Source organism: Entelurus aequoreus, linkage group LG03, assembly GCF_033978785.1.
Source record: "Entelurus aequoreus isolate RoL-2023_Sb linkage group LG03, RoL_Eaeq_v1.1, whole genome shotgun sequence".
Lineage (NCBI taxonomy): Eukaryota > Metazoa > Chordata > Actinopteri > Syngnathiformes > Syngnathidae > Entelurus > Entelurus aequoreus.
Genome location: NC_084733.1, coordinates 65650115 through 65676285, shown reverse-complemented (window position 1 = coordinate 65676285; position 26171 = coordinate 65650115). Strand labels below are relative to the sequence as shown.

Sequence of the window (26171 nt, the reverse complement as noted above, 5' to 3'; positions counted from 1 at the left end):
GTACAATACAATCGGCAAGATAGGCTGGAGCTAGACCGTGTAGTATTTTATACGTAAGTAGTAAAACCTAGAGATAGGGTGAGAAGCTCTGCCATCCGGGGGGAGCTCAAAGTAAAGCCGCTGCTCCTCCACATCGAGAGGAGCCAGATGAGGTGGTTCGGGCATCTGGTCAGGAACGCCTCCCTAGGGAGGTGTTTAGGGCACGTCCGACCGGTAGGAGGCCACGGGGAAGACCCAGGACACGTTGGGAAGACTATGTCTCCCGGCTGGCCTGGGAACGCCTCGGGATCCCCCGGGAGGAGCTGGACGAAGTGGCTGGGGAGAGGGAAGTCTAGGCTTCCCTGCTTAAGCTGCTGCCCCCGCGACCCGACCTCGGATAAGCGGAAGAAGATGGATGGATGGATGGATAGTAAAACCTTAAAGTCACATCTTAAGTGCACAGGAAGCCAGTGCAGGTGAGCCAGTATAGGCGTAATATAATCAAACTTTCTTGTTCTTGTCAAAAGTCTAGCAGGGGCGTCCATGGTAACGTTGCTTGGATGGCAACATATGTTGCTCCAAAACCTGTATGTACCTTTCAGCATTAATGGTGTCTTCACAGATGTGTAAGTTACCCATGCCTTGGGCACTAATGCACCCCCATACCATCACAGATGCTGGCTTTTGAACTTTGCGCCTATAACCATCCGGATGGTTCTTTTCCTCTTTGTTCCGGAGGACACGACTTCCACAGTTTCCAAAAAGAATTTGAAATGTGGACTCGTCTGACAACAGAACACTTTTACACTTTGCATCAGACCATCTTAGATGAGCTCGGGCGCAGTGAAGCCGGCGGCGTTTCTGGGTGTTGTTGATAAATGGCTTTTGCTTTGCATAGTAGAGTTTTAACTTGCACTTACAGATGTAGCAACCAACTGTAGTTACTGATAGTGGTTTTCTGAAGTGTTCCTGAGCCCATGTGGTGATATCCTTTACACACTGATGTCACTTCTTGATACAGTACCGCCTGAGGGATCGAAGGTCACGGACATTCAATGTTAGTTTTCAGCCTTGCTGCTTACGTGCAGTGATTTCTCCAGATTCTCTAAACCTTTTGATGGTGAAATCCCTAAATTCCTTGCAATAGCTGGTTGAGAAATGTTGTTCTTAAACAATTTGCTCACGCATTTGTAGACAAAGTGGTGACCCTCGCCCCATCCTTGTTTGTGAATGACTGAGCATTTCATGGAAGCTGCTTTTATACCCAATCATGGCACCCACCTGTTCCCAATTAGCCTGTTCACCTGTGTGATGTTCTAAATAAGTGTTTAATAAGCATTCCTCAACTTTCTCAGTCTTTTTTGCCACTTGTCCAGGCTTTTTTGAAACATGTTGCAGTCATCAAATTCCAAATGAGCTAATATTTGCAAAAAATAACAACTTTTTCCAGTTCGAACATTAAGTATCTTGTCTTTGCAGTCTATTCAATTGAATATAGGTTGAAAAGGATTTGCAAATCTTTGTATTCTCTTTTTATTTACCATTTACACAACGTGCCAACTTCACTGGTTTTGGGTTTTGTACATGTCCTACAATATGTAATACATGTCTTACAATATATTTTACATGTTTTACAATATGTCATAATACATGTTCTAGAATATATTTTACATGTCCTACAATATGTAATACATGCCCAACCATATATTTTACATGTTGTACAATATGTAATACATGTTCTAGAATATGTAATAATACATGTACCCGGTACTAGAATATATTATGCATGTCTTACAATATGTAATACATGTCCTACAATATAGTTTACATGTTGTACATTATATAATATAATACAATAAGTGATAATACATGTACTAGAATATACACTATATTGCCAAAAGTAAACTGACAGAGAGGGGTCAGCAGATACTGAAGCGCATAGTGCAAAGACGTCGCAGACTTTCTGCACAGTCAGTTGCTACAGAGCTCCAAACTTCATGTGACCTTCCAATTAGCCCATGTACAGTACGCAGAGAGCTTCATGGAATGGGTTTCCATGGCCGAGCAGCAGTATCTAAGCCATACATCACCAAGTCCAATGCAAAGCGTGGGATGCAGTGGTGTAAAGCACGTCACCACTGGACTCTAGAGCAGTGGAGGCGCGTTCTCTGGAGTGATGAATCACGCTTTTCCATCTGGCAATCTGATGGACCAGTCTGGGTTTGGAGGTTGCCAGGAGAACAGTACATTTCGGACTGCATTGTGCCGAGTGTGAAATTCGGGGGAGTAGGAATTATGGTGTGGGGTTTTCAGGAGTTGGGCTTAGCCCCTTAGTTCCAATGAAAGGAACTTTGAATGCTCAAGATACCAAAACATTTTGGTATTCACAATTCCATGCGCCCAACCTTGTGGGAACAGTTTGGAGCGGGCCCCTTCCTCTTCCAACATGACTGTGCAGCAGTGCACAAAGCAAGATCCATAAAGACATGGATGACAGAGTCCGGTGTGGATGAACTTGACTGGCCTGCACAGAGTCCTGACCTGAACCCGACAGAACACCTTTGGGATGAATTAGAACGGAGACTGAGAGCCTGGCCTTCTCCACCAACATCAGTGTGTGACCTCACCAATACGCTTTTAGAAGAATGGTCGAAAATTCCTATGAACACACTCCGCAACCTTGTGGACAGCCTTCCCAGAAAAGTTGAAGCTCTAACAGCTGCAAAAGGTGGACCGACATCATATTGAACCCTATGGGTTCTTTTTAGACAATCACTCTGTCTGCACACACTGTTTTTCACAACTCTGTGCAGATACAGTAGTACTGTAGATCTTTTTATCCCTTTGCTACATTATGACAGCCGAAAAAACATGAGCAAAGTGAACCATTTAGCTTTAGCAGAGATGCTAACTGTCCCTTTCGCAGACAATGTTTTCCTCTACCCTTGCTGATGTTGATGTTACATGAAAACACTTGATATGAAGCACACTGCACCTTTTGCAAGAAAACACTTCTATCTGAAAATTGGCTGTTACCATGTTTTTTTTCAATGAGTTTACACTAGAGAAGCTCCTGGTGTAACCATTTTGTTTTCCAATGTGAAAGTCATATACTTAAAATTCATCCTGGACCTTTGGTTTTACTTTGTCCTTGTATTTTTTGTCCGTATGGATGTGAAATGGTCTTAAATTATTTTCAAGATGGTCTTAAATAAGTCTTAAAAAGTCTTAATTTGACATGTTGAAGAACCCTGCACAGACCCTGATATATATAATTTATATTTATTTAGTTTGCCGTTTTTGTCCACAGAATTATGATCGCTCATTTTTAGGTCTATTTTTTTAATGCCTGGCTGGCGATCGACTGACACACCCCCCGTGATCGACCGGTAGCTCGCAATCGACGTAATGGGCACCCCTGTTTTAGAATATATAATACATGTTCTAGAATATATGTACAATATGTCTTAGAATATATTATAACTGTTCTACAATATGTAGAACTAGTATACTGTTGTAGAATATACATGTACTAGAAATTGTAATACATGTCCTACAATATGTGATAATACATATTCTAGAATATACTATACCACGTTCTCGAAATTGTAATACATGTCCTACAATATGGTATAAATGTACTACAGTATGTGATAATGCATGTCCTAGAATATATAATACATTTTCTAGAATATATTTTACATGTAGTACAATATGTGATAATGCATGTCTTAGAATATATTATAACTGTTCTACAATATGTGATAATACATGTTGTAGAATATATTATACATGTTCGAGGAATTTTAATACACATATACTAGAATATATAATACATGTTCTAGAATATATAATACATGTTTTACAATATGTGATAATACATGTTCTAGAATATGTGTTACATGTTGTACAATATGTGATAATACATGGTCTACAATATATAATACATATTGTAGAATACATTTTACATGTTGTACAATATGTGATAATACATGTCTTAGAATATATTATAACTGTTCTACAATATGTGATAATACATGTTGTAGAATATATTGTACATGTTCTAGAAATTGTAATACATGTCCTACAATATGGTATAAATGTTGTACAATATGTGATAATACATGTTCTAGAATATATATTTACATGTTTTACAATATGTGATAATACATGTGCTGGAATATATTATACACGTTCTAGAAATTGTAATACATGTCCTCCAAAATGGTATAAATTGTCTACAATATGTGATAATGCATGTCCTAGAATATATAATACATTTTCTGGAATATATTTCACATGTTGTAGAATATGTGATAATGCATGTCTTAGAATATATTATAACTGTTTTACAATATGTGATAATACAAGTTGTAGAATATATTATACATGTTCTAGAAATTGTAATACATGTCCTACAATACGGCTATAAATGTTCCACAATATGAGATACAGTAATGCATGTCCTAGAATATATAATACATGTTCTGGAATATATTTTACATGTTGCACAATATGTGATAATACATGTGCTAGAATATATTATAACTGTTCTACAATATGTGATAATACATGTACTAGAATATATATTTACATGTTTTACAATATGTGATAATACATGTACTGGAATATATTATACACATTCTAGAAATTGTAATACATGTCCTACAATATGGTATACAGTAAATGTTTTACAATATGTAATAATGCATGTCCTAGAATATATAATACATTTCTAGAATATGTGTTACATGTTGTACAATATGTGATAATACATGTTCTAGAATATATAATGCATGTTCTAAAATATATTTGACATGTTTTACAATATGTGATAATACATGTCTGAGAATATATTATAACTGTTTTACAATATGTGATAATACATGTTGTAGAATATATTATTCATGTTATAGAAATTGTAATACATACTTTTGTGGCTTACCTCCCATGGAGGGTGTCAATGATGGTCTTCTGGCTAGTGGTCAGGCAGCACGGTGTCACAGGGGTTAGTGCCTGTGCCAACATTTTTTAACCATTTTGAAAAGTTCCGACACCAACCTATTCAAAGCATCTCAGATAATTGTTGTATTACCTATATTTTCCAAAATTCCAGTTTTTCCTACAATTTCCAGGATATTCCCATTCAAATGAACGGTTGTATTCATAGTTATACAATGCCCTAAATTGTCTGAATGTTGCGCCATTTTTTTTACCCAATTCCAACCTTTCAACCACCCACACTTCACATAGGTACTACGAGCATGTATTATTATTATTACATGTGTCATGTACTACATTATGATTAAAGATTAAAGTACCAATGATTGTCACACACACACTAGATGTGGTGAAATTTGTCCTCTGCATTTGACCCATCCCCTTGGGGAGCAGTGGGCAGCAGCGGCGCCGCGCCCGGGAATCATTTTGGTGATTTAACCCCCAACTCCAACCCGTGTTGCTGAGTGCCAAGCAGGGAGGTTATGGGTCCCATTTTTATAGTCTTTGGTATGACTCCGCTGGGATTTGAACTCCAACCTACCGATCTCAGGGCGGACACTCTAACCACTAGGCCACTGAGCGGATGTATTATTACATGTGTAATGTACTACAATATGATGTATTATTACATGTCATGTACTACAATATGATTATTACATGTGTCATGTACTACAATGTGATGTATTAGTATGTGTCATGTACTACAATATGATTACAAGTGTCATGTGCTACAAGCATGTATTACATGACCAGTACATGAGTTATGCACTTTAATCACATACTATTACATGTGTCCTAGTATACTCCTAGTACTAGTAGTATTGTTGTTTTGAGTATTACTACTCCTATGAAATAGTATTGTAGTTTTGGTCGTAGTACTACTGGTATGAAGCAGTATTGTTGTTTTGGTAGTTCTACTACTGGTATGAAGTAGTATTGTTTCGATTACTACTACTCCTATGAAGTAGTATTGTTTCGAGTACTACTACTCCTATGAAGTAGTATTGTAGTTGTTTTCAGTAATACTACTATGAAGTAGTGTTGTTTTGGTAATACTACTACTGGCATGAAGTTGTATTGTTGTTTTGGAAGTACTACTACTACTACTATTGGTATGAAGAAGTATTGTAGTTCTTTTGGTAGTATAACTACTGGTATGAAGTAGTATTGTTGTTTTCAGTAATACTACTATGAAGTAGTGTTGTTTTGGTAGTACTACTACTGGTATGAAGTTTTATTGTTGTTTTGGAGGTACTACTACTGCTACTGGTAAGAAGTATTGTAGTAGTTTTGGTAGTATAACTGCTGGTATGAAGTAGTATTGTTGTTTTCAGTAATACTACTATGAAGTAGTGTTGTTTTGGTAGTACTACTACTGGTATGAAGTTGTATTGTTTTGGAAGTACTACTACTATTACTGGTATGAAGAAGTATTGTAGTTGTTTTGGTAGTATAACTACTGGTATGAAGTAGTATTGTTGTTTTCAGGAATACTACTATGAAGTAGTGTTGTTTTGGTAGTACTACTACTGGTATGAAGTTGTATTGTTTTGGTAGTACTACTACTGGTATGAAGTTGTATTGTTGTTTTGGAAGTACTACTACTACTGGTAAGAAGTATTGTAGTTGTTTTGGTAGTATAACTGCTGGTATGAAGTAGTATTGTTGTTTTGAGTACTACTACTCATGAAGTAGTATTGTTTTGAGTACTACTACTACTCGTATGAAGTAGTATTGTTTTGAGTACTACTAATATGAAGTAGTATTGTTTTGAGTAGTACTAATATGAAGTAGTATTGTTTTGAGTACTGCTACTGGTATGAAGTAGTATTGTTGTTTTGAGTACTACTATTGGTATTACATAAATACTACAATTAGTATTGTTGTTGTTATTCCAGAGCAGCAGAGCGGCGTGCTGCTGAGGTGCTTCAGCGAGGAGCTGCGTGTGAAGCGCATCGTCCAACAGGAAGTGGCCCACAGCGCAACCCCGGACCTGAGCCTGGTCTACCTGTCGTGTTGGCTGCACCAGCCCAAGATGGCGGCGGCGGGCAGAGTGGCGCTGGAGGCCATGTTGTTGGAGACGGGTCACCGGGCGCTGTGAGGGGCAGGAAGAGGCGTGCTCTTTGAGGAGGACTTTTATTGCAAAGCAGGAAGTAATAAAAGGTAATAAAATAGTCTTATCTACATATCAACATGATCTCATCCACACCCCGGATGAAATAAATTAAGTCCAAACTCAAGGTGGCCTCTCAGGTGCTTTTGGAGCCTTCGATGCCCAGCAGGGCCTGGACCGCCTCCAGGGGGACGCCTTCCGGGGTCTGGATGTGCATGGTGGTCCCGTCGGGGCCGTTGACAATGACGATGCCTTCTTGTCCGGGCTCCGCCAGCTGGACCGTCATGCCTTCAGTCTGGATGTAGATCTCCTCGCCCTCTTCCAGTTCTTTGGTCTGGCAGGACTCCGTCGGGTCTTCTGAGGCGGTCTGGCTCACGTTCTGGACCGTCCAGGCTGACTTATCTGCCTCCTCTGTGGGCGGGGCCTCCTCATTCTCACCGGTGGTCACCTCCATGGGCGTGGCAGGGGGAGGAGCCTGTTTAGGCCCGGTGGAGCTGTAAGATAAGAATCCAAGACATCAGAAACCTGCCAGGAACCGTCAGCCCATTGGAAGCGAACCTCACCAGGATGAGTCGTGAGGTGGAGGTAGAGGTGGAGTCAGGGCTGCCGGCGCTGCGACCACGCTAGGGGGCGGAGTCACAGCTGGTGGGGGCGAAGTCACAACTGGTGGGGGTGAAGTCACAACTGGTGGAGTTGAGACCACGCTAGGAGTTGGAGTCGACGCTGGCGGCGGCGAAAGCACACTAGGGGGCGGAGTCACAGCCGGCGGCGCTGTGACCACGGTAGGGGGCGGAGTCACGGGGCTGACACCTGCACAGGTGAAGAAGGTGAGCGACTAGCGAAGGTTGTGCGTGACAACGAGGGCGATAAGTACCTGTGGTATCAGTACCGTTGTGGTGCAGAGGAGCACTGTTCTCCATCTTGAAGCGCTTGGAAGGAGGAAGCATCTTGGAGTTCTGAAGACCAAACAAATGACATCATCACGGAGGAACCTTATTGGCTCACACACATCTTCTTCCTCTCCCACACATGTTGACATGTTTTGTGTAAGTGCACATCCAGTCCATGATGGAACATTCCTCAGGGATGAGGACCAAAGAGACCGAGACAAGACAGACCATGGAAGTCCATCCACCTTTCCCTACTGTCCATACAATATCATGCAGAGTACTGCCAGCACACGCTAGTATGCTAACACACGCTAGTATGCTAACACACAGTAGTACGCTAGTACACGGATGCTAGCACACAGTAGTACACTAGTACACGGTAGTACACAGTAGTACGGTAGTACACAGTAGTACACTAGTACACAGTCAGTGTTGGCGTTAACGCACTTTTTGTGTCTTTTTACGCATTGAAATCAGAAAGGACAAGCATTTTCGGAAGTCTGCGCGTCCCCCGGGACACGGTTTCTTTCTTTATTTATTTTTACTGACCCTGCCTTCTCCGTGTCAAAACAATGTTTTGTTTATATCTGCCGAGTCAAATTTCCGTGCCCGTGTATTGCGTTTTTATTGGTCGACTTCAAAGTAATTAACTTTCCGGTACAAGTTCTTAAATTTTGATTCGCCGAAAGTTTTATCGATCACAAATACTGCATTTCCGGTATTAGGACTCCCCCGTGTTATTGTTTTGGTCATAGCAAGCAATAAACCCAAGAAGCGAAACATCAATGAAAAGTGACGATGGAAAGATGTTTTGCACGCCATGTAAACGGACTAAGAGAAACACCTTTACGACCAGGTGCACTGATTTTCAAAGATCCAGCCTCACCAGGCACCAAGAAACACCCTCCAATTTGGGTCCCTACAGTTCCGCTCTTTGGTCGGAATGACGAGGCCGTTGATTTGTTACAACTCTTTATGTTTTCCACAAAGCCAAGTGGACATCCACCATGCTAATAACATTCCTGTACATGCTAGCGCTCCCTCTCCTAACTTGCCCACTCACTTACACACGTCACTCACCCCACATATTGCCATTCTTAAAGGGGAACACACACAGCTTACGGCCATCACGAAGCCAGAGATGAAATGCTAGAGGCCACTGTATTAAATGACATTGAAACTAACTCGCCAAATTCTAAGTTTGTTGGCATTATTTGCCATAAAATTGTAGATGTGGCGGTTTTTAAACTGATGATCTACATACAGGTGAAAATAATCAATTAAATTTGTCATATGCATGTATGCCCTGGCACACCATTATCATTTCATGACCGAAGCAAAACACTTTTTACACTTTTATACTGAAATAAATACTCCTACAACTTATTAAATGAAAATATATAAAAAACTACCGGCAGCGGTAAAGTTTAGATCCATGAAGGAATGAAGAAAGTGAATGAATGTTTATAACTGAATAAGTTTACATATGCATAAAAATTTGATTTTGTATTATTTTTTTTAATGAGTTAAGTAACGTTTATGACAACCTTTTTCCAAAAGACAATATAGAATGTGAGATATAACAGGATAATGCATACATTTATCATTTGTTTTCAAAACGGTTACAAAAAAGTGGGACCCCATTTTTATGACTTGATGCAGTAGTATGCTAGTACATGGTAGGGCTGGGCGATATATCAATCAATCAATGTTTATTTATATAGCCCTAAATCACAAGTGTCTCAAAGGGCTGTACAAGCCACAACGACATCCTCGGTACAGAGCCCACATACATATCGAGTTTGTAAGATATATCGATATATTTTTAAACAAGGTATGAATTAAGAAAATATTGCGATATCGATATAATTTATTGCACGTTAAAATGACCAAACACCGCTTATTTGTTGTGTTCCTTGATTCTCCCCCACTCCTCACTCCCTCTCATGGGCTACTAAACCCCTCCCCTTCCTCCTTCCAAGACATATATAAGAACATCCATGATTGGTTGGTTGTTTACTATGATGAGTGACGATTAGTTGAGATCATTAGGGACAGGCCAATCAGAGGCAAGATTGGGCAGGTAATGGAACCAGGAAGTGAAATCACAACAGACATCCCAAATGACGACAAGAATATTCAAGCGGGCGATTTATATATTAAAAAAACTAGTGGAAGATGGCAGAGGGATTCTCTTCCTTAGATGTTTCTTTTAGAGATGTAGACGACGTCCAGGAAACCCTCAATGCGTCTACTTGGCCACATTTGGACAAATATATGCGTCTGGATAAAACATACATTTGAGTAGTTTACCTTGTAAGCCCAAATCCAAACTGTTCCGGGCATATTTCACACGAGAAATGCTGCCAGAGTGAGGAAGATCATAGCCGCACAATTAAGTCAAGTCACTTACTTGGCGCTGACCAGAACCGTGCATGTGTGACAGTCCATTACATCATCGACTGGGAATTAAAAAGTGCCTGACTGCACATTTATTTTTTATCTGAGTTTGATTTATGTTGTATTATTTGCACAGCTATGTTATTTATTTTACGTAGAAAGAATATGTTTCTATTTTATTTATGTTATGTAATTCTTTGCTACTTAAACAGTTTCTTTTCTGTGCTGTTAATACCCATCTTGACTAACTGGGTTAAAAATAGTGCCATTGACTGTTTACAGTACAGTTGTCATTCCCTTCAATTTCACTGAATCTCGCTCAAAAATGTATATCTTTATTTGTATACTTTCAACGGAAAATATATCGAATATCGAGTTTAAGCAAAAATATATCGAGATATATACTTTTTCGTCTATATCGCCCAGCCCTAGTACACAGTAGTACACAAGTACACAGTAGTATGCTAGCACACGGTAGTACACAGTACTATGCTAGTGCACCTTAGTATGTTAGTACACGGTAGTACGCAAGTACACGGTAGTACACTGTAGTATTACAGTTTAGAGTTACGTAAAATTCTACAACAATTCATCTTTTATATTCAACTTCTTCATCTTCTCCCAGTTTTCATTCCATGTTCCAGAATCAAAATGTTTGGCTTGGGTAGCTACAAAACTTCACCTTCCCAAATATCCCAGATGACCCAGGATTCAAAGTTTTCCAAGAATTTTCCCCCATTGACAATGATTGGGAAATATACAAACTTCTGATAATCCCACAAAAAATTCCAGGAATTGCCAAGATTCCCAATTTTCCAAAGCCCTATTTCCACCTCTTTCTGGAAAGTTTCACAGTCCACATTTTTCAACAATTCCACCATCAAAACATGCCTCTTAGTTGGGACAACAAACATCCTTCTTTTATTTTTTGTACAAACTCCCATTTAACCCTAAATTCCAGGAATTCCGAAATACTCATTCTCGATTCAAACTGTTACTGCGTCAACATTTCTCAACCGATTCTAAAAATTCCAACACCAACCCATTCATATCATCTAGGACAATTGTCTTAGGATCAATATTTTGAAAAATTCCATCAAATTCCCATTCAAATGAATGAGAACATTTCTCAAAGGTTTTCACATTTTTTAAACCCGATTTCGACCTTTCAACCATCCACACACTGCTCTTCACATATATCCAACATAAAACATATTTTCCCTTTCCCGAGATTTCCCCCCCATTGACAATGGATGGGCAACATATAACCCTCTCCATACACCATCTGTCATCTGATTGGAAGCGTTCCAACACACCCACACTCCACTCACCCTGGACATTCCACTTAGACTCACAACGGGCAGTCACACAGGAAGTGTAAATTCCTCTAGTGAATGGTGTGATGTTGGTTGATTACTAAATTGTTTTTTCAGTCCTCCACATAGTTTTTTTGAATGATTGTTATCAGTCTAGTATCACAAATGACATAGGATGTATTTTGTTGACTATGAACAATCTCAAAACACTTTTTAATTATAAATATAACTATCTTATTCATCAAATATAACTACCTTTTTGATTATAAAGATAACTATCTTATTCATCATAAATATCACTACCTTTTTGATAATAAATATAACTACCTTTTTGATTATAAATAACTTATCATAAATATTACTACCTTTTTGATCATAAATATAACTCTTTTCATTTTAATATAACTACCTTTTTGATTATAAATATAACTATCTACGGCGTGGCGAAGTTGATAGAGTGGCTGTGCCAGCAATCGGAGTGTTGCTGGTTACTGGGGTTCAATTCCCACCTTCTACCTTCCTAGTCACGTCCGTTGTGTCCTTGGGCAAGACACTTCACCCTTGCTCCTGATGGCTGCTGGTTAGCGCCTTGCATGGCAGCTCCCGCCATCAGTGTGTGAATGTGTGCGTGAATGGGTAAATGTGGAAATACTGTCAAAGCGCTTTGAGTACCTTGAAGGTAGAAAAGCGCTATACAAGTATAACCCATTTATCATTATCATTATTTATCTTTATCGTCATAAATATAACTACTTTTTTGATTATAAATATAACTAATTCATCACAAATATATCTACATTTTTGATTATAAATATAACTTTATCTTATTCATCATAAATACAACTATCTTATTCATCATAAATATAACTACCTTTTTGATTATAAATATAACTCTTATTCATCATGAATATAACTACCTTTTTTATTATAAATATAACTATATTATTCATCATAGATATAACTATCTTTTTTATAATAAATCTCTTAATCATAAATTCAACTATTTTATTCATCATAAATATAACTCATATTCATTATCAATACAACTTTATATTCGTCACCATAAATATAACTAACTTTTTGATTATGAATCATAAATAACTCTGTAATTACCAATAAAAAATGTTTTTTTAATATAAGAAAATAATTTTACATTTTTCATGATAAAAATAAACTTTTTGAATGTGAATATAATTGTATATTTTTCATCCTAAATATAACTTTATATTTTTGATTATGAATATAACTATGTGGCACAAGGTGCATGTGCCTCACAATACGAGATCGGGATCTTTTCTGTTTGCATGTTCTCCCCGTGACTGCTTCCTCCCACCTCCAAAGACATGCACCTGGGGATAGGTTGATTGGCAACACTAAACTGGCCCTAGTGTGTGAAAGTGAGTGTGAATGTTGTCCGTCTATCTGTGTCGGCCCTGTGATGAGGTGGCGACTTGTCCAGGTTGTACCCCGCCTATCGCCCAAATGCAGCAGAGAATATAACCTCAAATATAACTAGCTTTTTATCATAAATAACTTTTTGATTATGAAAATAATTGTATCTTTTTTAACATGAATACAATTTTGTCTTTGTAATTATATATAAAATGGTATCTCTTTGAATATAACTTTTTCTTCATAAATACCGTAATTTCCGGACTATAAGCCGCTACTTTTTTCCCTCGTTTTGGTCCGTGTGGCTTTTACGGCGGTGCGGCTATTTTACGGCTTACGGTAACCAAGGGCGCACACTACCGAAGATGCGCGAGACAGAGGCAGCCATCTTGCGCCAGGTAACGAGAGCAAAATAAAGAGTAGGAGAGCGTAAGCGACAGTTTGGAAAACAATATGGAAAACAAACGTAGAGGTGCATATGATGCTGCGTTTAAGTTAAAGGCAATCGATTTGGCTGTCAAAGAAGGGAATAGAGCTGCAGCACGTACCCTTAACATCAACGAATCAATGGTGAGACGTTGGAGACGGCAGCATGAAGAACTGATTCAATGCAAAAAGACAAAAAAATCCTTCAGAGGTAATAAAAGCAGATGGCCGGAACTTGAAAACTTTCTTGAGGACTGGGTGAACACACAGAGAGCAGACGGCCGGGGTGTTTCCACCGTGCAGATCCGACTGAAAGCCCAAACAACCGCCAAAGAAATGAATATTCAAGATTTTAGAGGCGGACCATCATGGTGCGTCAGATTTATGAGACGAAAGGGGCTGTCCATTAGGGCGCGGACGACTCTGAGTCAGCAACTCCCTCCCGACCACGAGGAGAAAATAACAAACTTCCGCGAATTCACACAAAGAAAAATAGAGGAATATTCCATCGGACCGGACGAGATAATAAACATGGATGAAGTGCCTCTTTCCTTTGACTTGCCTCTCACAAGGACTGTTAACAAAAAAGGTGAATCGTCCATCACACTGAGAACAACTGGCCATGAGAGAACACATTTCACTTGTGTTCTGGGCTGCACAGCATCTGGACTAAAGCTTCCACCGATGGTGATTTTTAAACGGATTACTATGCCAAATGAAAAATTCCCGAAAGACATCTCCATAAAAGTCAATCAGAAAGGGTGGATGATGGAAAGCGTTATGAAGGAATGGCTGAATGAGTGCTATGTCAAGCGACCTGGGGGATTTTTTCACCAAAAAAAAGCACTGCTCGTTTTGGACAGCATGAGAGCCCATATAACAGATTCTGTGAAAGCAGCCATCAAGAGCACAAACTCTATTCCAGCTGTGATTCCTGGGGGCACAACGAAGCATTTGCAGCCACTGGACATCAGTGTGAATCGTGCTTTTAAAGTGGCACTACGAGTTCGGTGGGAGGCATTGATGACTAACGGTGAGAAATCATTCACCAAAACTGGTCGCATGCGAAAAGCAACTTTTGCTCAAGTCTGCCAGTGGATCCTGACGGCATGGAAAAGTGTGAAAACATCCACGATCATCAACGGCTTTCGAAAAGCTGGACTGCTGCGTCGTGATGATGAAGAGGACGGCGTAACGGCTGACGAAGCCGAAGCTGTTGATTCCACTGACGAAGGAGAGAAAGTGGCTGACGACGCCATTTTGGACCTGTTCTTCTCCGACACCGACGAAGAGGATTTCGGTGATTTTAGTACGCAGGAGGAAGACGATGACCAGTGATTAAAGACTGACTACCGTCACTACCGGTAATACCGTTGTATTATTTGTACTCTGCAGAAATGCGGTTCGCCATGTTAAAGATGTGAAAGTTTGATTGAAAGATTTATTGTTAATAAATGGGACGCTTTGCATTCCCAAACAGTCATCTCTGTCCCGACAATCCCCTCCGTGGTAGCAGGAACCCCTTTATACTACGGTAATTACACATCAAAACCCTGCGGCTTATAGTCGGGTGCGGCTTATATATGGAGCAATCTGTATTTTACCCTAAATTTAGCTGGTGCGGCTTATAGTCAGGTGCGGCTTATAGTCCGGAAATTACGGTATAACTGATTATGAAAATAAGTATCTTTTTGATTGTGAATATAACTTTATAATTATTATTATGTTTTTATATTTTTGATAATGAATATAACTTTATATTTGTCAATATGCTTTCATATTTTTGATTATGAATATAACGTAATATTTGTCAATATGTTTTTATATTTTTGATTATGAATTTAACTTTATATTTGTCATTATTAATATGCTTTTATATTTGTGTATATGAATATAACTATATTTGTCATTATTAATATGTTTTTGTATTTTTGATTCTGAATAGAACTTTATATTTGTCATTATTAATATGTTTTTGTATTTTCCATTATGAATATAACTATATTTGTCATTATTAATATGCTTTTATACTTTTCATTATGAATATAACTTTATATTTGTCATTGTTAATATATTTTTGATTATGAATATAACTTTATATTTGTCATTATTAATATATTTTTGATTATGAATATAACTTTATATTTGTCATTATTAATATATTTTTGATTATGAATATAACTTTATATGTGTCATTAATATGCTTTTATATTTTTGATTATGAATATAACTTTATATTTTCCATTAATACGCTTTTATATTTTTGATTATGAATATAACTTGACATTTGTCATTATTAATGTTTTTATATTTTTGATTATGAATATAACTTTATATTTGTCATTAAGTTTTTATATTTTTGATTATGAATATAACTTGATATTTGTCAATATATTTTTGATACCTCCCTGCTTGGCACTCAGCATCAAGGGTTGGAGTTGGGGGTTAAATCACCAAAATGATTCCCGGACGCGGCGCAGCTGCTGCCCACTGCTCCCCAAGGGGATGGGTCAAATGCAGAGGACAAATTTCACCACATCTAGTGTGTGTGTGACAATCATTGGTACTTTAATCTTAATCTTTAATTATGAACTATATGTGTCATTATTAATATACTTTTATATTTTTGATTATGAATATAACTTAATATTTGTCATTAATATGCTTTTAAATTTTGTATTATGAATATAACTTTATATTTATAATTAATATGCTTTTATAATTTTGATTATGAATATAACGTTATATATTTCATCAAAAATCTAATTTAATCCTTATAATTATGAATACAATATTATCTTTTCCTCATGAATGTTATATTTATGATGATGTATATGTGATCTACGGGGACGGCGTGGCGCTTGGGAGAGTAGCCGTGCCAGCAACCTGAGGGTTCCTGGTTCAATCCCCACCTTCTACCAACTTTGTCACATCTGTTGTGTTCTTGAGCAAGACACTTCACCCTTGCTCCTGATTTTTTCGTGGTTAGGGCCTTGCATGGCAGCTCCCTCCATCAGTGTGTGAATGTGGAAATAGTGTCAAAGCGCTTTGAGTACCTTGAAGGTAGAAAAGCGCTATACAAGTATAACCCATTTACCATTTACATTCTTGATGATGAATAATGGACATTTCATGTTGTGATCATTTAGAACATGAAGACAACGTGAAACAAACTACTGCAAGCATCCGGGATGTTGTGTCTTTCAGCACCAGAACGTGACTGAAAAATCAAGATCCATATATCCGAGTCTTCCTGGTGTACAATGCTAAGTAGGTGTACTTCATGTGTCCTCTCCGACAACAACAACATCAATAAACCCTTTTGGGTGGAATACATGTTCCACTTTCCTGCTTGTGGGCGGGCTGATCCATCTCACTTTTTTTCATCTTGTCTTTGCATACTTTGCCTCACTCCACTAGCCCCCTGTCCGTCACCGCATTGATTTTAATTTACTTTTAATTGTTTTTAAATCTCTAAATGGCCTTGCCCCACAATACCTGACCGAGCTTCTGCACCATCATACCTCGTCTAGAGCCCTAAGGTCAGCTGACCAACTGCTGCTGGCGGTCCCCAGATCCAAGCTAAAGACAAGAGGGGACAGAGCCTTCTCCAATGCCGGCCCTAAGCTCTGGAACAGCCTTCCCCTCCACATTAGGTCAGCTCAGAGCCTGGGGGTCTTCAAAACCCTTCTTAAGACCTATCTCTTCTCGCTGGCCTTTAACCTGAGCCGAGCCCGCCCACTAGGCCACCATTTCTAGTGCCCCCCCACTTTAGTTTTTGTCCCCCCCCCCCAATTTGTCGCACTTTTATTATTTCATTATTTTTATCTTGCAATTTTACTTTTTATCCGAACCCTTTCACCGTATTTCTTTTGCATCTTGTTTAGCTTATGTATTGTTTATGTTCTTTGTTTAGTTTTTTGCTGTATGCTTTTTAACCTGTAAAGCACTTTGGTCCAATTTAAAAATTGTTGTAAACGTGCTATATAAATAAAGTTGCCTTGCCTACTTTTGCTAGCTCGCCATCAGAAACAACGACCTTGGCAAAAACCTTGTTAGCCGCTTTTTACGATACAGAAGGCAGCCAAAAATATATATTACCTCCAAGTATCGGCTGTTCTTGTTGCTGACACTGGGACTGGGACTAGCTCCAGGAAGGACCTTCATCCTGTTCACCTCATCCAGGATGCCCAGACATCTGGCCACCTGCCAGTTAGCATTAGCGTTAGAGTTGGACTCCTTGTGACTTGGTGCCCGGCAGAGATGCTCACCTCAATGTTCCTGATCTCCAGGGGTGTGGCCCCGCCCACCGGAGCCACGATGTAATCCTGGGCGGCTTGCCTCACCTGCGCCTGCAGGGACTCAAACTCTCGGTAGATATCGGGGAAATAGCTGCGAGCCGGACCGCCACGCTCCACCTGGAGGCGACAAGACCCGAGATGTGTAGCGTGGCCTCTTTCAGGACTCAAGCTTAGTCCTGGAGGTCCGCTGGTAACTACATTACCCAGAAGCCTTAGCGGCAAAATTAGATATAAATGACACGAGTTGGAAACAACTTGTTTGGACGCCATGTTCGCTTTCTGGGCTTGTGGAGGCGGAGCTCCTTTGGTGCCTCCCTAAATATAACCTCAAAGTCAGTGTGTGTGCGTATGTATGTACCTTGGCCAGCAACATCTCCCAGACACTTAAGACTTTGGTCAAACGAGGAAGAACAATGTCCATCAGCTCCTCGTCTTCACACTGCTCCACAAGCTGACACACACACACACACACACACACACACACACACACACACACACACACACACACACACACACACACACACACACACACACACACACACACACACACACACACACACACACACACACACACACACACACACACACACACACACACACACACACACACACACAAAGAGAGAGAAAGAGAGAGTCAAAAAACAGGTTTGTGAGGGCAACCAGGTGACTTTGTGGTCCAACCTCCTGCAGTCGCTCTCGTCTCCTTTCCACTTGCTGCTCGGCAGTCGCCATGGCAACGCTGAGCTTGGGTGGCCGCCCACGGCGCCCACCCCTCCTGATGAGCCCGCCCGACACCTGAGGGAACTTTGACAGGAAGTAGTTTTAGAGTCCGGGTCAAATCCTTCCAGAGACGGCAGCGTTACCTTGGGGGGCGGTCCCAGGGGTCGTCCCCGTCCCCGTCCCCGCCCCCTCCCCCGGGGCCTGCCGACACCCCGGTGGTGGAGGCCTCGGAATCCCCCGGAAGCGAGCGGGTCCTGAGGGTACAATGAGGTAATTAGCACGCGGCGCTAACAATTAGCAACAGGTTCCTACCCTGCTGGTAGTCACGGCGACAGCCTTCTCCTCGCCGGGCTCTTCTTCGGCAGGACCCGGCGATCGCTCTTCGTCGCTGAGGGGGTGCGGCGCGTCGCAGGATGGCTCCCCGTGGCTGGGGTTGAGCTTGTAATGGCGGTTGAGACCCCCGGGGCCGATGTAGGCCTTGTCGCAGGTCTGGCAGCGGTGGGACCGGGACTTGTGGCCGTAGGTGAGGGACATGGCGTCGTCAGGGGCGGAGTTGTCCTTCCTCTCCTCCTCTTCCATACTCATGTCAGAGTAATCGTCAGAGTCCGACTGGTGGCTCTCAGCCAAGTCTTCGGTCTTGATGAACTTGTAGTCCTTGGCTTTGTACTTTGGAGGTCTGGACACTCGACCAGACCTGGTCTGGACTTTGACAGCTTTTTTGTCTCTCTTCTTGCTCTTTTTCACTTTTTCTTTCTCGCCATCCTTGGCTGCCGGGGGCGGAGCCACCACATTTTGGGCGGGGACTGGATTGCCGGTCTTTGCCGGACCAATTGGACTTTTGACGGGGGTCGCCACTGTACTGTTTGCAGGAGTTTTGATCAGAGACACACTTGAAAATTTGGCGGTAGGGCTGGGCGGGGTCTTGGGTGGAGTCTTGGCGGGGGAGGACACGTGCTTGTGAGGCACAGCAGCGACCGCGGCGGAGGACGTCTGCGCCGGTAGCTTGTGGACCAGCGGGAGCAGCGACCCGGGACTCTGGAGCAGCAGCTGGATGGGGGGGTCTCCCAGGTTTTGCTGCAGGAACAACTGCTGGCCCTGCTGGCCCACCATTGGCTGGATGTGAAAGATCTGAGCGCTGCCATTGGTGGACACCTTAACTTCCTGTTTAGGAGGAGCCTGGACCTGGATCCTGACCGGTTCCGACTGCGGACAAGAAGGAAAATCTGACTCCCAGAACATGAGCTGGAATCACTACCATGCTTCGGATATATTCCGTCTTTCGAAGCTAGCAAGTAGGCGAGACTTCCTGCTAAATCATGGCAATCCTTATAGGGTTGCAACGAGCTATTATTTGATTAATCTTTCATTATTTGATTCATTTTTCATTATTGTATTCATCTTTCATTATTTGATTCATCTTTCATTATTTGATTCTTCTTTCGTTATTTTATTCATCTATCCATTATTTTATTCATCTTTCATGATTTTATTCCTCTTTAATTATTTTATTCATTTTTCATTATTTTATTCATCTATCCATTATTTTATTCATCTTTCATTATTTTAATAATCTATCCATTATTTTACAAAACCCAAAACCAGTGAAGTTGGCATGTTGTGTAATTTGTGAATAAAAACAGAATACAATGATTTGCAAATCATTTTCCACTTATATTCAATTGAATAGACTGCAAATACAAAATATTTAATGATCGAACTGAGAAACAACATTTTTTTTGCAAATAATCATTAACTTAGAATTTAATAGCAGCAACACGTTGCAAAAAAGTTGGCACAGGGGCATTTTTACCACTGTGTTACATGGCCTTTCCTTTTAACAACACTCCGTAAACATTTGGGTACTGAGGAGACCAATTTTTGAAGCTTTTCAGGTGGAATTATTTCCCATCCTTGCTTGATGTACAGCTTAACTTGTTCAACAGTCCGGGGTCTCTGTTGTCGTATTTTAGGCTTCATATGCCACACATTTTCAATGGGAGACAGGTCTGGACTACAAGCAGGCCAGTCCAGTTCCCGCACTCTTTTACTATGAAGCCACACTGTTGTAACACTTGGCTTGGCATCGTCTTGCTGAAATAAGCAGGGGCATCCATGATAACGTTGCTTGGATGGCAACATCTGTTGCTCTAAAACCTGTATGTACCTTTCAGCATTAATGGTGCTTTCACAGATGTATAAGTTACCCATGCCTTGGGCACTAATACACCCCAATAACAATCCGGATGGTTATTTTCCTCTTTGGTCCGGAGGACACAACGTCCACAGTTTCCATAAGCAATTACAAATGTGGACTCGTCAGACCACGGAACACTTTTCCACTTTACATCAGTCCATCTTAGATGAGCTCGAAGACGGCAGCGTTTCTGTGCGTTGTTGACAAATGGCTTTCGCTTTGCATAGTAGAATTTTAACTTGCACTTACAGATGTAGTGACAAACTGTAGTTACTGACAGTGGTTTTCTGAAGTGTTCCTGAGCCCATTAGGTGATATCCTTTACACACTTATGTTACTTTTCAATGCAGTACTGCCGGAGGGATCGAAGGTCCATAATATCATTTTACGTGCACTGATTTCTCCAGATTCTCTTGATGATATTACAGACCATAGATGGTGAAATTCCTAAATTCCTCGCAATAGCTTGTTGAGAAATGTTGTTCTTAAACTGGTGGACAATTTGCTCATGTATTTGTTGACAAAGTGGTGACCCTCGCCCCATCCTTGTTTGTGAATGACTGAGCATTTCATGGAAGCTGCTTTTATACCCAATTATGGCACCCACCTGTTCCCAATTAGCCTGTTCACCTGTGTGATGTTCCAAATAAGTGTTTGATGAGCATTTCTCAACTTTCTCAGTCTTTTTGCCACTTGTGCCAGCTTTTTTGAAACATGTTGCAGGCATCAAATTCCAAATGAGCTACTATTTGCAATAAACAACGTTTCCCAGTTCGAACATTAAGTATCTTGTCTTTGCAGTCTATTCAATTGAATAAAGGTTGTAAAGGATTTGCAAATCATTGTATTATTTTTGTATTTACCATTTACACAAAGTGCCAACTTCACTGGTTTTGGGGTTTGTAATAATCTATCCATTATTTTATTCATATATCCATTATTTGATTAATCTTTCATTATTTTAATAGTCTATCCATTATTTGAATAATCTATCCATTATTTTATTAATCTTTCATTATTTGAATAATCTATCCATTATTTTATTAATCTATCATTATTGTTTTCATCTGTCCATTATTTGATTCATTTTTCATTATTTGATTGATCTTTCATTATTTGATTGATCTTTCATTATTTTATTCATCTGTCCATTAATTTAATATTCTATCATTTATTTTATTAATCTTTCATCATTTTAATAATCTATCCATTATTTTATTAATCTATCCATTAATTTATTCATCTTTCATTATTGTATTTATTTACCTATTATTTTGTTCATCTTTCATTATTTTATTCATCTTTCATTATGTTAATAATCTATCCCTTATTTTATTAATCTTTCATTATTTTATTCATCCGTCCATTATTTTATTCATCAGTACATTATTTTATTAATCTTTCATTATTTTAATGATCTTTCATTATTTTATTAATCTGACCATTATTTTATTAATCTTTCATTATTTTATTAATCTTTCATTATTTTATTCATCTATCCATTATTTTATTCATCTATCCATTATTTTATTCAGCTTTCATTGTTCATTTGTCCATTATTTTAATAATCTATCCATTATTTTATTCATCTGTCTATTATTTTATTAATCTTTCATTATTTTACTCATATTTCATTATTTTAATAATCTATCCAATATTTTATTAATATTTCATTATTTTAATAATCTATCCATTATTTTATTCATCTTTCATTATTTTATTCATCTATCCATTATTTTATTCATCTTTCATTATTTTATTCATCTATCCATTATTTTACAAAACACAAAACCAGTGAATTTGGCACGTTGTGTAATTCGTAAAGAAAAACAGAATACAATGATTTGATTATATTTACCTTCTATTGAACTTTGTTGACCTTTTATGTACTTTCTAACTACCTTTTATCTACCTTCTATTAATCTTCTTTTAGTTTCTGTAGACCTTATTTGACCATCTTTACCTTCTATGACCTTCTATTTTACTTTATTTACCTTTCATTTACCTTCTATTTGACCTTGTTTACCTTTTATGTACTTTTGTAGCTACCTTTTATTCATTTTCTTTTAGCTTCAGTTTACCTTATTGGACCATCTTCATGTAGTGTACTTTGTTTACCTTTTATGTACTTTCTATTTACATTCTATTCTTCTTATTTTAACTTATGTTTACATTATTTTAACTTATTTGACCATCTTTACCTTCCATTTAACTTTTTGTTACCTTTTATGTACTTTCTAGCTAGCTTGTATTCATCTTCTTTTTGCTTGTTTACCTTATTTTAACTAATTTGACCATCTTTGCCATCTATTTAACTTTGTTTACCTTTTATGTACTTTTTAGCTACCTTTTATTCATCTTCTTATTTTAACTAATTTGACCATCTTCACCATCTTTTTAACTTTGTTTACCTTTTATGTACTTTCCAGATACATTTTATTCATCTTCTTTTATATTCTGTTTACCTTATTTGACCATTTTCACCATCTATTTTACCTGGTTTACCTTTGATTTAATTTCTATTTTACTTTGTTGACCTTTTATGTACTTTCTAGCTACCTATTATCTACCTTCTATTAATCTTCGTTGACCTTATTTGACCATCTATTTTACCTTGTTTACCGTTTATCTACGTTTTTTTTTTTTTTACCTTTTATGTACTTTCTAGCTACCTTTTATACATCTTTTTGCTTCAGTTGACATTTTTAAATTACTTGACGCTCTTCAGGCAGCGCATAACAAATAAATAAATAAAATTTAAATACAAATACGTAAATGTGTGTCCAAAATAACAGGTATGTCCATAACATATAAATAAATGCAATTATAAATAATACATAAATGTGTATTTGTCTAATGTAACTGGTATGTCCATAACAAATAAATAAATATGGCAATTATAAATAAAACATAAATGTGTATTAGTCTAATGTAACTGGTATGTCCATAACAAATAAATAGATACAATTATAAATAATACATGAATGTGTATTTGTCTAATGTAACTGGTATGTCCATAAAAATAAATACAATTATAAATAATACATAAATGTGTATTTGTCTAATGTAACTGGTATGTCCATAACAAATAAATAAATACCACTATAAATAAAACAAATGTGTATTTTAGGGCTGCAATAACTAATCGATTAAATCGATTATAAAAATAGTTGGCGATTAATTTAGTCATTGATTCGTTGGATCTATGCTATGCGCAGAGGCTACTTTTTTATTTTTTATAAACCTTTATTTATAAACTGCAACATTTACAAACAGCTGAGAAACAATAATCAAATTAAGTATGGTGCAGGTATGCTGTTTTTTTCCAATAAAATACCGGAAAGGTTAGAAATGTAGTTTGTCTCTTTTATCCGATTATTAATCGATTAATAAAAGTAATAATCGACAGATTAATCGATTATCAAATTAGTTGTTAGTTGCAGCCCTAGTGTATTTGTCTAATGTAACTGGTATGTCCATAACAAATAAATTAATAAAATTATAGATGATACATAAATGTGTATTTGTTTAATGTAACCGGTATGTCCATAAAAATAAATACAATTATAAATATATAAATGTGTATTTGTCTAATGTAACTGGTATGTCCATAAAAAAAATAAAAAATACAATTACAATTAAATAAAAGTGTGTTATTTACTCATGGAATCAAGAGAAGAACAACAGCAGGAAGGGATGAATGTTTGTGGTCAAGTAGGACGTTCAGGTCGAGCTCACCTTTTTCTGGACGCTGCCCCCGCTCTGCGCTGCAACCTGCTGGACCACGGTCTTCACCAGCTGAGGAGGGTTCTGGGGACCGGTCTGGACGTGGACCACCTGCTTGACCGTCTGCACTACCTGTTGGGAAAGGTTCTGGGGACTCGTCTGGACTTGGACCACCTGCTTGACCGTCTGCTGGGAAAGGTTCTGGGGACTCGTCTGGACTTGGACCACCTGCTTGACCGTCTGTTGGGGGGTCTGGACTACCTGCTGGGAAAGGTTCTGGGGACTCGCCTGGACTTGGACCACTTGCTTGACCATCTGCTGGGGGGTCTGGACTACCTGCTGGGACTTGGTCACCTGGCTGATGACTTGCTGCAGCTGGCTGGGGTTGAGGGCTGCATTGTGGACCGGCGGGCTGCCTTTAACCGCCTGGCTCTGCTGGAGAAGCTGGGCGGCCTCCGAGTCCGACACCTGGACGACCTGCTGCTTGGTGAGCTGTTCCAGGAGAGACCGCTGCTCCTCCGGGGTCAGCCCGGAGCCCTCTACCAGACTGCCGTCCGGCTGGACATAGATGATGGTGGTGGTGCTCATGTCCGGACCCAAGCTGGTGAAGTCCGTGCCCACCAGGATGCTTTGTTCCTCGGGGCAGGTGTGCAGGAAGTCCACCAGCTGAGTGTCGGACCCTGCCTGCGCCTCCTCATCATCCCGCTGAACCTCCTCATGATGAACCTCATGTCCGCCCGACATTCCGTCCGAGCTGTTCCCGCGCTGGACGCTGTGCTCGTCGGTGCCGTCCTCCGTTCCCTCGGCGTCTCCTCCGCGGTCTGCTGGGAGCGGCAGCGCGGCATCCTCGGGCTGTGTGGAGTCCGCAGCCGAGGAGCTCGGCGTCTCGGCGGCTGTTATTGTTCTGCTAGAACCGCTATCGTCGCCGTTGTCCGCCATTTTGACTGCGCGGCTATATCGACTCGGCGGGCTAACGAGAGTGTGGCTCCAACCGAACGCAATTGGAAATCAATTGGGCAAAATAGACGGTTGCTCGTGTGGAAAGGGGCGTTGAAAAGGTGTCAGCGCGGCGGACAACAACATGAACACGAAGAGAAAGCGCGGGAGATGACGGAAGCTCGGAGGAGTTTTCAACTAGCCTAGCTTAGCCTTCGCCGAGCTCGACTGGGAGGCCGACCTCCGCACTGGATCGCCGGACTGAACTCCTTCGTCCACTCGCCGAACTCCCCGCCTCTCTAACGATGCGATGTATCCGCCCGATGACACAGTTCGACAGAAAACATACACGTGAGGTCAATGCGCCAGCGACCACGTGATCCGAGTCCGCATACACTAATACACTGTAACTCTTTTCAAAGCAGGAGTCCACTCTCCTGGTTTTCCACGAGCTCCCGCTTGCCTTTCTCGCAATTCCTTCCACCTAATGCCGTATTTGGTTCCAAGTCCCTTTCATTAAAACCACCGAGCTAGGCGCGAATGGCAAACGTTACTGTTCCAAAGGTGGCATCGAGCGAAAATAGAAAGAGGAAAAGGTGAGGACGCAGGAAGATGACGTAGTATGTTCGACGGCGGCCTGGCGCACTTTGATGACGTCAACAGCGTGACGTCTGCTAGAGCAGCAGGGCGATGTCGCCGATGTTTACCGTCCAGCTGCTGGGAAGGCGAAACAACATCAGGATGAACATTTGAGCGTCTTCTTTCACACGACATTCT

At 39.7% G+C, this 26171-nt stretch overlaps 3 protein-coding genes across 4 annotated transcripts in view; 2 read left to right on the top strand and 1 right to left on the bottom strand.

The window, feature by feature from the left end:
- cinp (cyclin dependent kinase 2 interacting protein) overlaps positions 1-7572 on the top strand; it is a 15795-nt gene extending 8223 nt beyond the window's left edge. The window contains exon 5 of the mRNA XM_062042467.1: positions 6879-7572. Coding sequence (XP_061898451.1) covers positions 6879-7081 — 203 coding nt within the window. The 3' untranslated portion in view covers positions 7082-7572. The remainder of the gene's footprint in view (positions 1-6878) is intronic.
- On the bottom strand, positions 7103-26073 carry znf839 (zinc finger protein 839). 2 transcript variants are annotated; one of them, XM_062042464.1, is made up of 10 exons: positions 24471-26073; positions 18851-19741; positions 18682-18792; positions 18500-18622; positions 18177-18269; positions 17789-17935; positions 17619-17723; positions 7983-8049; positions 7657-7903; positions 7103-7587 (listed from the first exon to the last, which is right to left on the bottom strand). In XM_062042464.1, the coding sequence occupies exons 1-10, from the start codon at positions 25395-25397 to the stop codon at positions 7230-7232; spliced, it is 3069 nt and encodes a 1022-aa protein (XP_061898448.1). In that variant the 5' UTR covers positions 25398-26073; the 3' UTR covers positions 7103-7229. The 2 variants fall into 2 exon arrangements, with proteins under 2 accessions (XP_061898448.1, XP_061898447.1); XM_062042463.1 differs by having other exon boundaries at positions 7968-8049; positions 24471-26070.
- Positions 25400-26171, top strand: part of tecpr2 (tectonin beta-propeller repeat containing 2) — a 53582-nt gene continuing 52810 nt past the window's right edge. Inside the window, exon 1 of the mRNA XM_062042461.1 lies at positions 25400-26171. The gene's annotated coding sequence lies outside the window, so the exon portion shown is untranslated.

What these genes read in the sequence shown, in the direction of transcription:
- znf839 (XM_062042463.1), bottom strand. Translation starts at nt 25,397, where the DNA reads ATGGCGGACAACGGCGACGATAGCGGTTCTAGCAGAACAATAACAGCC. An exon ending in TCGCCGTGACTACCAGCAGG is followed by an intron (nt 18,793 to 18,850) that starts GTAGGAACCTGT and finishes TTGTACCCTCAG; the next exon opens with GACCCGCTCGCTTCCGGGGG. An exon ending in TGGAGATCAGGAACATTGAG is followed by an intron (nt 17,724 to 17,788) that starts GTGAGCATCTCT and finishes GCTAACTGGCAG; the next exon opens with GTGGCCAGATGTCTGGGCAT.